This window comes from Cetorhinus maximus, chromosome 4 (assembly GCF_964194155.1).
Source record: "Cetorhinus maximus chromosome 4, sCetMax3.hap1.1, whole genome shotgun sequence".
NCBI classification, from domain to species: domain Eukaryota; kingdom Metazoa; phylum Chordata; class Chondrichthyes; order Lamniformes; family Cetorhinidae; genus Cetorhinus; species Cetorhinus maximus.
In genome coordinates, this window is record NC_135882.1 from 64,589,121 (window position 1) to 64,603,093 (window position 13,973).

General features: G+C 45.4%; 1 protein-coding gene across 1 annotated transcript in view; it reads left to right on the forward strand.

The window, feature by feature from the left end:
* Positions 1–13,973, forward strand: part of znf704 (zinc finger protein 704) — a 268,334-nt gene that overhangs the window by 20,627 nt on the left and 233,734 nt on the right. The window contains exon 2 of the mRNA XM_078540255.1: positions 11,722–11,969. Coding sequence (XP_078396381.1) covers positions 11,722–11,969 — 248 coding nt within the window. The remainder of the gene's footprint in view (positions 1–11,721; positions 11,970–13,973) is intronic.

The following is a 13,973-nucleotide window of genomic DNA, read 5'->3' on the forward strand; positions in this document are numbered from 1 at the left end:
AAAGATTGATGTGGGGAAAATGGGCACTGGCTCCAGTACTGGGGAAAGAGGGAGCTGTACCATTGGGATTGTCTTCATCTGAACCATGTTGGGGCCAGTTTCCTGGTGAGTCGTATATCTTGGGCTACAGAGAGGGCTTTGAACTAAGTAGTGGGGAGGGTTCATGTGAGCAGAGATATGGAATGTTAAAAGGAAAGGACAAGGCAACATTTCAAGGTAATGATATGGGTAATTGTAACCAGAGTTGCGACAGGAAGGGACAGAGCATACAAACATAAGAGTGCACCAGCAAATGTGGTCAGAATAGGTAAAAATGACTTTAATTTAATAGAGAGAGATGAGGGCTTGGGTTAAAGGAGATTTTGGAAATCCAGAGATAAAGGTTTAGGCGTTAGAAAAGTACAACAATGTGGGTAAAGACAACTGAGTGGGACAGGAAGGGACAGTGAGTTTAATGATAATAATGCATCAGAAAGCAAGGTCCATTCAGGGAATGGTTGTTTAAAAAAAAAACTTGAAGTCATTTCCTCTGAATGTGCGGAACATCCACAATAAGATAGATGAACTGGTGATGAAATAGATCTAATCACCTTTACAGATAGATGGTTACAGGTGATCACGGTTGGAAAATAGATATTCCAGAGTCCACGGCATTTTGAAAAGACAAGGGGAATGAGAAGGAGAAGAGGTGGCCCTGACAATAAAACATGATATAAGGACATTAGTGAGAAAAGATCTTGGCTCAAACTCAGGAATTATAATCTGTATGGATGGAGATTAGGAATAGCAAGGATCAGAAAACAGTAGGAGTAGTTCATAGGCTCCTAACAGTAGTTATACCGTTGGACAGAACATCAAACAAGGAATTATTGGAAGTTGTAACAAATGCAATATAATAGTTGTGGGGGACTGTAAACTTCACCATAGACTGGACCAATCAAATTTGCTAAGGTGGTCTGGAAGATGAGTTTGTAGAATACTTTTGTGACAGTTTCCTGGAGCAATATGTTATGGAACCAACTAGGGATAAAACTACTCCTAGCTTCTGGGTAACTATAGCACTGATCCACCCCAACCACCAATGGGATTCTCCCCAAACCCCATTAAATCACCACCCCCCCCTAGACCCTTCATTTGAACCCTACCCCAGACTCACTCCCTGACCCGATCCACCATCCACCACCCCGCCAACAGACCCGATCCGACCCGACTCCCCCCCATCCCCCCTCCAAAGGCCCGGCCTGACCCCCTCAGGCTTGGTCTGACCTGACCCCACACTCCCCTCATCAGATTCTATCCACTTGCCTTATACACTTACCTTCTCTCTGACTTGTCAAAGTGGCTGGACCATTAAACTTACCTGGTTTATGGCAGTTAGTGCGGTAAAAAAGGGGGCGTGGCTTACTTATCTTTGACTGAGCTGCCCTGACTGTAGGCCTCGGCAACCTGCTGCACTACACAGATCTTGCCCAGACTGAGTCAGAAGGTCGGGCTGGATTTCAAGGTAAGTAATTATGAGTGGAGTGGCAATCCGACTCAATTGCCATTTCACTGGTAGTTACAAGCCACAATTTACATACCGGAAATAGAGGGCAACCTAGGGGCTAATCGAGTGAGGAAATAACTAATTATTAATATCGCAGAAATTCAAGGGACTAGAATCCAGCAAATTCCCAGGCTCTGATGGCTTACATCCTAGAGTTCTAAACGAGATAGCTGCAGAGATAGTGGATGCACCAGCTATGATTTTCCATAATTCAGTAGATTTTAGAACAGTCCGAGAAAACTGGAAGTTAGCAAATGTAACCCTGCTGTCCAAGAAACGAGGGAAGGAGAAAGCAGGAACTACGGGCCAGTTAGCCTGCCTGATATCAGTCATTGGGAAAATGCTGGAATATGTTATTCAGGAAGTCTTAACAATGCACTTCAAAAAGCATAGTATGAATAGAGCAAGTCAATATTGTTTTATGGAAGGGCAAATCCTGTTTGACAAATTTATTAAAGTTTTTTGAGGTTGCAACTGATAGGGTAGACAAAGGGGAACCAGTGGATGTAGCATATTTGAATTTCTAAAAGGCATTTGATAAGGTGCCACACAAAAGGTTATTACACAAGATAAAGGCTCAGGAAGTTGAGGGTGGTATATTAGCATGGATTGAGCATCTGTTAACAGACAGGAAACAGAGAGTAGGGATAAATGGGGAATCATTTTCAAGTTGACAGGCTGTGACTAGTGGAGTGCTGCAAGAATCAGTGCTGGGGCTTCAGCTACTTACAATCTATATTAATGGCTCAGATGAAGAGACAGAGAGTAATGTAATACAAGTTTGCTGATGATACAAAGCTAGGTGAAAAAGTAAGCTGTGGGAGGACACAGAGGCTGCGAAGAGATATAGACAGGCTAAGTGAGTGGGCCACAAGGTGGCAGATGAGGTGTGGAGTTATTCACTTTGGTTGTAATAAAAGAAAAGCAGAATATTTTTTAAAAGGCGTGAAACTTATAAATGTTGATATTCAGAGAGAGTTGGATGTACTTATACAAGGAACACAAAAAGTGCATGCAAGTAAAGCAAGCAATTAGGAAAGCAAGTGGCAAGTTTGCCTTTATTACAAGGGGATTGGAGGACAAGAATAAGGAAGTCTCGCTACAATTGTATGGAGTTTCGGTGGCCACATCTGGAATATCGTGTACAATTTTGGTTTCCATGTTTAGGAAAGAATATATTTACACTACAGTGAACGTTCACTAGATTGGTTCCAGGGATGAGAGGTTGTTCAATGATGAAAGATTGAGTGAATTGAGTCTGAATGAGAGGTGATCTCATTGAGACGTTCAGGACTCTGAAGGGGCTTAAGAGGGTGAATACTGAGACGTTGTTGCCCTTCACTGGGGAACCTAGAACAAGGGGGCACAGTATCAGGATGAGTGGCCAATCATTTAGGATGGAGATGAGAAATTTCTTCATTCAAAGGGTTGTGAATCTTTGGAATTCCCTACCCCAGAGGGTTTGGATGTGCCATCATTGAATAATATGAGGCTGACATAGACAGATTTTTGGCCTCTCAAAGAATCAATGGATAGGGGGAGCAGGCGGGAAAGGGGAGTTGAAGCCCAAGATAGATCATGATCATATTGAATGGTGGAGCAGGCTCAATGGGTCATATGGCACCTATCTCTTGTGTTCATGATGGCATGATGAAAAATGTAATTTTTTTTCAGGGTAGATGAGGAAAGAATGACCTCCATGATCTGTGTTTATTTGGTGATCTTGTGAAATGAACAAATTGCTCTGTCATAATCCGCAGGACTGCACTGACTAAACAGGGCTAATTATCTCTTGCTGAAGAATTGAAGTAAAATAAGCTTAAGTAATGTCACAATACCATAAGGTCTCAGTTTTTGAACCTAATAAGCTGTTTGCTTTTCATGAAGTACAGGAATCTAGCATAAGTGCATATTGCAATATTTAACATTCGGTTGCTGCTATGCAGAGAATCTACATATCTTCAAACTCAACACTTTGGATTGGATTTTCCCAGTCCCGTGGAGACTAGGGGTGTGGGGTTCTGCAAAGATATCAGGGAGCTAATGTAGAACAGCTTCCTGACACATTTCTGCCTCTGGGTCACTTTTCCAGGAGCAGACTGGAAACTGGGTCGGCTGCCCGCTCCATGGAGGTGGGCAGCCAATTGGTACAATTAAGGACCCACTTGCGGCCCATGTTGAGCCAGCCCTGGTATTTTACTGATGTCTTCTGTGTGCTGAGGCTGCCAACTCCATGCCCCAATGATGCAGCTCCAGGGATATAAGGCTGGTGCCCCATTGATGAATAGGCCTGCGGAGGGGCTTCCCCTCTGTCCTGATGTCCCTTACAGCCTCGACAATCTTCAGTACAACCCTTCTGTGTTGGACAGTGAGAGGTGCCCTTGCGGTCCCCGATCTGCCTTATTTGCGTACATCTTTCCCGGTGGAATTCCAAGGCTCCGGAGCTCATTGGATCTGCAGCTTTGGGAGCTTGGACAGCAAACACAGAGGCAACCAGTTGGGAGGGCACCTCCTGGAAGATCACACCGCTGCCCTCGCTGCCATCAGGTGCGGGCTTGGGACCCCCCAATTGGACCAGACGTTGGGGTCCTGAAAACCGTAGGAAAATCCAGCCCTTTCATGTCTGTTGTTAGTATTGTTATCCTGTTACCAACACTTTACCAATGAAAATGTATAATAAGTGGGGAAGAAAATAGTATGTTAATTTGTGGTGGAGTAGCCTGCCACTTCACTATTTTTATAGGGAGTTATGCTTCCAAAGTGATGTATACAAATATAAATATAAAAACAAAAAACTGCGGTAGCTGGAAATCCAAAACAAGAACAGAATTACCTGGAAAAACTCAGCAGGTCTGGCAGCATCGGTGGAGAAGAGAAGAGTTGACGTTTCGAGTCCTCATGACCCTTCAACAGAACTGAGTGATATTAGGAGAGGGGTGAAATATAAGCTGGTTTAAGGTGGGGGGTTGAGGGGAGAGAAGTTGGGGGGGGGCGGGGTGGTTGTAGGGACAAGCAATCAGTGATAGGAGCAGATAATCAAAAGATGTCACAGACAAAGGAACAAAGAGGTGTTGAAGGTGGTGATATTATCTAAACGAATGTGCTAATTAAGAATGGATGGCAGGACACTCAAGGTAACAGCTCTAGTGGGGGTGGAAAGACTAACAGGGCATTAAAGGTATAGATTTAAAAATAATGGAAATAGGTAGGAAAAGAAAAATCTATATAAATTATTGGAAAAAACAAAAGGGAGTGGGAAGAAACGGAAAGGGGGTGGGGATGGAGGAGGGAGTTGAAGATCTAAAGTTGTTGAATTCAATATTCTGTCCGGAAGGCTGTAAAGTGCCTAGTCGGAAGGTGAGGTGCTGTTCTTCCAGTTTGCGTTGGGCTTCACTGGAACAATGCAGCAAGCCAAGGACAGACATGTGGGCAAGAGAGCAGGGTGGAGTGTTAAAATGGCAAGCGACAGGGAGGTTTGGGTCTTTCTTGCGGACAGACCGCAGGTGTTCTGCAAAGTGGTCGCCCAGTTTACGTTTGGTGTCTCCAATGTAGAGGAGACCGCACTGGGAGCAACGAATGCAGTAGACTAAGTAAGGGGAAATGCAAGTGAAATGTTGCTTCACTTGAAAGGAGTGTTTGGGCCCTTGGATAGTGAGGAGAGAGGAAGTGAAGGGGCAGATGTTGCATCTCTTGCGTGGGCATGGGGAGGTGCCATAGATGGGGGTTGAGGAGTAGGGGGTGATGGAGGAGTGGACCAGAGTATCCCGGAGGGAACGATCCCTACGGACTGCTGCCGGAGGGGTGAAGGGAAGATGTGTTTGGTGGTGGCATCATGCTGGAGTTGGCGGAAATGGCGGAGGATGATCCTTTGAATGCGGAGGCTGGTGGGGTGATAAGTGAGGACAAGGGGGACCCTATTATGTTTCTGGGAGGGAGGAGAAGGCGTGAGGGCGGATGCGCGGGACATGGGCCGGACACGGTTGAGGGCAAACGTATACAAATGTTTGACATGATTCTTGTGTCCTTGTGCATGCTGAAAAAGCAACAAATCAACTCTTTTAAATCTAAATATTTTAACTTTTTAATATTGTGCACATGAAAATTACTTTATCCATAATCATAGCGTGTACTGCTGTGAGGTTATGACCAACCAAAAACAGCAGCGGTTTGTGGGTGGTAGAGTGAGAGACTTCTCAGAGCACAAATGTTACATTCCTGCTTTGCTTTACTTGTTGCTCGGACACACCACACTACAAGATCAAGCGGCAGATACTACCCAAAGTAGATGCTATGGATTTCTCATCAACCTCCAACTGACACTCATTGCACCGTGAACCAACTGGTCTCACGAAAACTCTGTCCTTCTCACAAGGGTTTCCAATCTCCACTCTCGAAGAACTCGCCTTGGAATTTTCTCCCAAATAACATTTTCTCCATAAATCTTATTAAGGATCCGCCTCCAGGGTTACGATCTCTCTTTCCGATGTTCCTCTCTCCTGCATCATAACGTGGATTCAAGCTTCGCCTTCCACACCCACTCAGATACTCAGCCTTGCCAAGCAGAACACCACTGCTCCGAAAGCCTGCAGTAAGGAGTCACCGACCTTTGGCTGGCTCCTCAGATCTTCTGGCGTCTCGCAAGCCCACTTTGTTCTAAGTCTGCTCCCTGCAGCTCTCTCTTTTTTTTTAACTTGAAGCTTTTGCTTCTACCCTTGACTTTCAATTCCACTGAACAGGACTTGTTTCCAATCCCTGTCCTTGTTCTTTGGCTCAACTGTCTTTCTGGAACCTCTTTCCTAAAAAAGGTTTTTGGAACTTCCTCCTTTTCTTTGAGACCTGCTCGTGTCCAGCTTCTTCTGACACCTTTTACAGAATGGTGTTCTCTTCTGGGTCACCTGACCTCCCCCATTTCACGCTGTTTCACTTTCTCTTGTTTTCTTCTGCGCAAGCGTACAGCTGGCTTTAAATATAAAAAATGAAAAAGAACAAACTATGCATGTGCACAGGGCTGTCTACCGGCCTGAAGATGTGAACATGCCCCAGCTGCACATGTGTGGCCTATCTCCGGCTGGCAAATGTGCAGAACCAAGGATCAGAAAAAGGAATGATCTGCGCATGTGCAGCATTTCCAGGGCTGGCAAAGCACGGAGAATGTTGAGGCCCGTCGGGAACTGTAATTCCCAAACTCAGAGGCCCAATCTCCGCTTTTAAAAGGTAAGCTTTATTCTTTCTTACCTTGGGCTCCCAACACGAGATCCAAGAACACAGACTGAGCGAAACTTTTAAAACAGGGTCGCCTGTATCAAAACTTCATGTACATTCATGGAATAGCTTAACTCATAGAAAGGATCTATTTACAATGGACGACCGTGGCCCAATGCTCCAGACTCAGCAGGAAGCCATCAAGAGCTCAACTCCGGGTCTCTAATCAGCTGGATAGCAGAGTTCCTTGCAGAGGAGTGGGAGCAGTGAAGCCTTGTGTCCAGCAGAAGTGACAGTTAGCGGCATTCTCATTGCTAATTCCCCTCAACTGTGTGGGCCAGATTATTTTGCCATCCAGATCATGAAGGGCAGCTTCCTCACTTTGGGTCTCCTCAGACTCCGGGAGTTCCGTGCTGTCCAGACAGTCTGCCTTGATCTCCAGCAGCCATATGCCTGCTCCAACTCCACTCACCGGTTCTTCAGACACTGACTGAGGCTTTGGGCTGCTCTATTCGTGGCTCTTGCTCCTACCTCGCTGCAGCTCATTCCTTGAGGCTCCTGCTGCTTGCTCCCTCTCCTCGTAACCTCTGGCTCTGCCATCTCTCCCCCCACCCCCTGCCTAAGACATCGTTCCATGCACGGTGCCAACCAGTTTCCTTGCCTGGCACTCTCTCCACACCATCACCCCATAGCCATCTGCTGGTGGAGTTCCCACTGCACACAGAACATATCCTATTGCCTAGATGAAGTTATGTATAATTAGGCCTGAAATATTAACTCTCCACAGACATTGCCAGACCTGCCAATTATTTCCAGCATTTTCTGTTTTTATTTGAGAAAATAACATTGTCTTGCCTAGGTATGCAGTGTTGCCTCTGCAGCATGAGCAGGACAGGCAGAGGAGGAGGCAGAAAGGGGAAACTCTAGAGGAGGGAGGAGAAGTAGGGCTTTCCTTCGAAGGCCCCCCTGAAGAGGGTCCCCTGGGAACACCACTGTTATGTTGCTGTAAGCCAGGAGGAGTGCCTCAGGGGGCTATGCTTCACAAAGGAGGTAGTGACGAAGTTGTGCCACCTCATTTGGGCCAAATGGCCTACTCCTGCCCCTATTTCTGATGTTTTTATGTTCCTACACACTGATGTTGAACCTGAAAATGGGAGGATGGCCCTCGCAGTGGCTCTAAAGATTACTGTCACCCTTACATTCCACATGACAGGACCTTTCCAGGTGGGAACTGGTGACATCAGTAATGTGTTACAGTTTGCTGTGCATTGAAGCATCAGGGAGGTGACAGAGGCATTCTACAGGAGGAGAGGGGACTTTGTTCTCCCCTCTCCGAGCAGAGAAGACCAGGATAAAAGAGCATCTGAGTTTGCCAGTATAGCAGACTTTCCCAATGATGCAGGGCACCATCGACTGCTCACAGGCAATTAAGAATGCCCAGCCATAACCCACTGGGAGCTGGAGGCTACTTCAGAGGGAGGAGAAGACAAGAAAGAGCGACTACATCCACCACTGCAACTGGATGGAGCAAGAGGGACCTCATAGTGAGGCTTTACTTCAATTGAAATGTATTTCGCTAACCCCAACATGGGCCCACCATTCGTCCGTATCAGACTCAACATCACAAAGTTCCCTTGGCCAACACCAAAGATCTTCACTCAACAACTTTATTCAGCGACACGTCAATAATACAAAAAAGATCCCCAGAACTAATCACCATTGTTTATTCCCTTAGTGCCTGCCTTACCTGTGCCTTTGCCAGTCCGAGTGCTCCTACACCGCGCTACTCCAGTGGCTGCCACCTGATTGCTAGGAGGCTGCCAATTTTCAGTCGGGAAGACTGCAGATGGCCTTGCAGAATGACCCAAGCAGATAGTTTTGGACTGCACCGCCTTGGCTTGGGCGGCAGCAGCAGTCTGGGTGGGCTGGCTGACAGGCAACAGTGAGGGGACTGGTGGTATGGCAGTAGTGAGAGCTCTTGTCACCCTGAGCGGGGACAGCAAGTTTGTGCACCATGCAGCCTTTGCCCCCTCCAGAGGGGTGGCACCTCAGCACTCCTATCATCTGCTGGAGAACAGATTGTTGGTCAGCTTTGAGAGTCTGCAAGCCCTGTTGGGCACTGAGATTCACATCCATGATGGCAGCTGTTTGTACCTCAGTGGCAGCAGTCAGAGAGGACATGGCAGCAGCTGGGCATCTCATAACCTCTGTCTGAGCTCCCACTGCGGCATTGATATATCAACAGGTCTCTGCCTGTGCTGCAGTGGAAGCCGAGACAGCTGTCAGCAGATACTCCATCATGGGTCAGCCTGGCAGTGCTGCCATGGAGGTGCCAACAACTTCCGCAGTGGAAAGGATGGGCTCCAAATTCTGTGCAGTGCACTGTGTCTCAGTAGAGCCAGCCTCCTCTATCCTCCTAGCTGGTAACTGGAGCTTAACCGGGAGGCCTGTTAGTGCACTAAGTGTATTGGTGGGCATGTTCATCAGCGTTCGCCTGCAGTCTGTGCCAACAAGCCTCTCGCCTGAGTCCCCTGCAGCAGACCTGGTGTGTGACCTCAATCTCCACGGAGTTCCTACATGAGCTGACATCTCCCCTTGTCCTGGCTGCAGTCCACTCGTACCCATCATAACTCATCATATCGACTCATATGGGCTCTAAACTAATGTTCATGCTGTGCCAGTATCGGAGCTGATGGCTGCAAGTGTTGGGTCAAGTGACGGGGATTCTTCTTCAAAGCAGCCTTCCCCCTCTCACCCTTTCACTTGCTTCTGCAAAGGCTGAGCAGCTGGCAGATTTTGACTACCTGAAAGCACAAAAGCCTAAGAGGAGGGAGGAGTAAGGGAAGAATGGAGTGAGAGGGAATTCAGGAGCTCCACGTTCGCTCCACCTGCAGTTTCCATTTCATGGCACCGTCAGGATGAGGAATGGAGATGTTACATAAGGCAGCAACTTACTTCGGCCTTCGCTTTGTGGCATTGCTCCTGCTAAGTCTACACACCATTTCCTCGAGAGGATACAGGTGTGCTGATCCCCTGCCAGCCCTGTGGCCTCCCTCCTGTTATAGGCCACCTTCTCCTGCAACAGAGAGGCCAGAATGTCAATGATTCTGTGGTTGAGTGATGTGCCTGTCACAGATGAATAGCTGTAGGTTTGCAGAGGCATGTAGAGGTAGGTGTATGGCTGGCATGATTGGACAGTGTATGTGGGCGGAGGTGTAAGGATGTTAAAGGATGAGTCCTGAGTGTCAGGGTGTGCTGCTGGGTGAGTGATGAGGCTGTGGTGCATTGAACAGTGTGTGGTGGCTGTGAGATACAATGTGCCGATGCGTTCGCTCATCTTGACCACCTGAGTGGTTATTAAACGATGTGCTACACTCTCGGCATTGACCACTCTCACCATGCTTTCACATTCTTTGCAGAAGCTCGTTCTGGAAGGCTTCCTCCCCCTTCTGTGGAAGAAATCGGTCCTAAGTTAACAATATAGCAACTTCCCTTGTGAATCAGCCTTATTGGGTATCTGATTCTTTGAAAGTCAAGTTATGTGAATCGCTGCCTTTAGATATGGGTATGAGTACTGTGGGTGTGCACAGAGAGCCTTTGACACAGCCCAGCTTTTCTGACAACCCTCCATGGCCCTTCCTGCCTTCCCCCAAAAGCACAAAGTAAATTGAGATTCAACTGTGCTACTAGTGTGGACATGACTACAATGGCACAAATGCTCCTGACTGGAAACACAAAAAATAGCTAAGGGAAAAAGGCATAGCAATGGGCTCAAAATGCCAATGCCAATCTTCTATAGGGCTGTTAATCCATTTCTCTAAACAGCATGGATCCTAGCAGTATGAATGGGTGGACTAACTGCAGTGCACAACTGTGCATACCGCCAAATTGCGTGAACAAGGCAGTGTTATTCCAGATTAATTTACACGTATCAGATGGAAAATAGGCTGGTGAGTCCTGGAATACTTAGAGATCAGATCATAAAATTGGACATAGCATTAAACAGATATTCAGCATTATAACTGTCTGTTGCTTTTCTGATTAATTGTGTCCACTTTGCTGTTGATTGGAAAATCTACCCTTCTGACTTCTTGTTCACACGATATTTACTGTTGGAGGAAGTTTCTCTGTACGTTTCAAATGACTGACTTTCTTCCTCTTTCTTTTAACCGATTGACTCATGCAGATTTCTTCCAGCAATCAACAATGAGAAGCTTCCCTTGAATAAATTTGCCTATAATTAATTAACAACAGAGAAATGTGATAGGAAATGCAACTGAAGGAAAAGAGCGCACAGACCCATCTATTATAATGGGATATATGTACAGGAGATATATCTTTGATTTCAGAATACTTGCCATGGCTGCAGTTTTCATTGTCAATGCATGTTACTGAGTCTGTAATGATGGCCTTTACAAGAGGATGTTCGCGGCCTGTGCTGAAGCTGTTTGTTTCAGTGAGGAAAGAATTTAGATCTTTGCATTCATTTGGACAACTTGAGTTTATTTTCTTAATAATTGAGATGAGTAAATATTCCCTGGGACTCCTTGGTTCCCCTATTCTGTGTGAGGAATGTTGTCTATTGAAGACAGCTGGTCAGAATTGAATAGTTTGAGATATGGGGATTGATGAATATTCTGGAACCAAGAGAACCTTTCCCTTAGGATGTACCAGTAGATTGGGTCCATGATAGAGTGCACTGTAAATAGCCTAGAGGAAGATTGGCCTTTATTTTGTTATTTTTTTTGTTAGCATATCCTGTATTCCTGTTTTTACATCAAATATCAGGAAGAAGTTTAGAATGAAAGTTCTCCGCTATATGGCATCGTATAGCGTAAACTCTACCATTCTGTGATATTTTTAAAAAAAACTTACCTGTATGGTAAATCCTGTACTGGAGTTTTATAGATCTTGCAGATGGACAAAACATTTGAAAGTTTAAATAAATTGGATGTTATGCATTGTTCCTGCAGCTGAATTGCAATGGCCGAGACACATCATCAGTTGTGCCATTGCATGATCAAAGCCATACTGAGAGCCAGCAGAAGGTTTCGGAGCAGCAGCTACCCCTAGTGAGGAAGATTGAAGCTATGAAAATACTGGAAACTAAAAAGATCAGCTGGGGTCAGGATCACGAGAAGGATTACATGCGCCCTGTTGCCGTTGTTTCAGATCAGAAAAGAAAAGTTGTTTCTTCAAACATCGATGTGCCCCGTGCAAGGTAGGAGAGTCACCCGATTAAAATAAGCAGTACGTTAGATGATGTTTTTTTCTCAGCCTAGTAACCTTTAATTTTATAATAAAAACAGAAATGCTGGACGGCACCCATGCAGCATCTGTGGAGAGAAGAAACAGTGTTATTGTTTCAGGTCACTGACCTTTCATCATCTTTATGATTAGGCAGGGTGTCAGAGGTGGGTAGTGTACAAGAAGTATTTACAATATCTAGTTCAAGACATAGATAAACCAGAAAGCTGAGCACACAGATGACAAAATACTTCAAGAAACACCTCTTTTCTTTGTTATGTGAAATTTCCAAATGCATAACCATCTCTATGTGAGTCTCCTTCAGGCATTTTGAACAATGCATCATGGTCCGGTGTACACTTTCATTAACCTACAACCCAATTATGACCAATAATCCAAGGCCTAACTCAGACTAATAGCTGCTTTTAAAATAAGAAAACATGGGGGGGTCATTGGTGGTAGAAGATGGAAGTATAGAATTGGAAATTAAGCTGGTGGGAGTAACTGGAAAGAAGTGCAGTGGAGTGTTGTGGAGAAACTGAAAGGAAGAATCTACAAGACAACTGGGAGGCTCCCCTTGATGTATAGTGCAGAAACTTGGGCAACATCAAGGAGAGAGGAACAGCGACTGGATACTGATAAGATGCGAATGCTGAGATGGATGTGTGGAGTAACAAGGAAGAACAAAATCAGGAACCAGCACATCAGGGGGTCAGGGAAGATTGAGGAAACATCAAAGAAAGTAGCCGAGAAGAGATTGAAATGGTCTGGTCATCTGTTGCACAGAGAGAGAGGAAATGTGGTGAGGTGAGTGATGGAGATGGGGCCACCAGGAAGAAAGAGAAGAGGAAGATCCAAGACCAGATTGAAAGATGCAATGGTGATAGATTGAAACACAACGGGATTGGAAGAGGAATAGGTGACTGACAAGAGGTGGTGGAGAAGGGTGATCAACCAGCATTGTGGTGACCCCAAGTAAAATGGGAGAAGCCAAAAGGAGTTCCTATTACTTAGCAAGGCTAGGTGTGACAAAATGTGTCACCTATCTGCATGCTATATTTTTTTTAATACAAGCACAATTTCTGTTGATGAAAGGTCATCGACCTGAAACATTAACTCTGTTTTTCTCCCTCCACAGATGCTGCCTAACCTGTTAAGTATTTCCAGCATTTTCTGTTTTTATTTTGGATTTCCAGCATTCGCAGTATTTTGCTTTAGTACTCAGAATTTCCCTTCCCCTAAACTTCAGCACTGCGTAGGCCTCTTATCCTGTTTTGAATTCCTAACCCTTTAGTTCTCGCAGCTTGGTAAAACCCTTTGTAGCAGTGATTCTTCTGACCTGTGACATTGCGACTTGAATTTATTGCTCATCATGCGAACAACAGTTCTAAACAAGAAGCTGGGCTTCAAGTGTGGCCCTGTTATCTTCAGTGAAGTTACTTTAAAAACACCGAAGTCCTGGTTTGTGGACAGCGGCAATGTTCACTCAGTTGGTACGAGTGAGGTGTAGAGTAACCTTGGTCTGCTCAGGATATAGATCCCATGCCAAAATTATAGGATTGGACAATTTAAATGACCAGAGTGGATGTATCAGACATGCCTTCCCTAGTCCCCTGGCCAAAGAAAAGCAGGAGGCTTTCATTTTTTTTTTGACTCTAAGGGAACAATTTGACATTTTAAAATTAATGGATTCCTCCCAATTATTTTTTCTTGAGAGCTTCTGGGGTTTCGGTGGAACTAAGATAGTGTGATTTGATCATCATAAGGTTTGGCAACAAGATGAATTCCTGTTTGTTATAATTTTGCGCAGATTCATTGATCCTGAATTTTATGAAATAAAGAGAACAGAATCCAGCTCTGAGTCTGTGCTACACACCCCAAACTTCCAAAATAATGTGCATCTCAAAGATTGCTGTAACCTCAAACCTCAGAGACGTGCCATTCTGGCATCACAAAAGCTTATTGCAACTGAAAGACA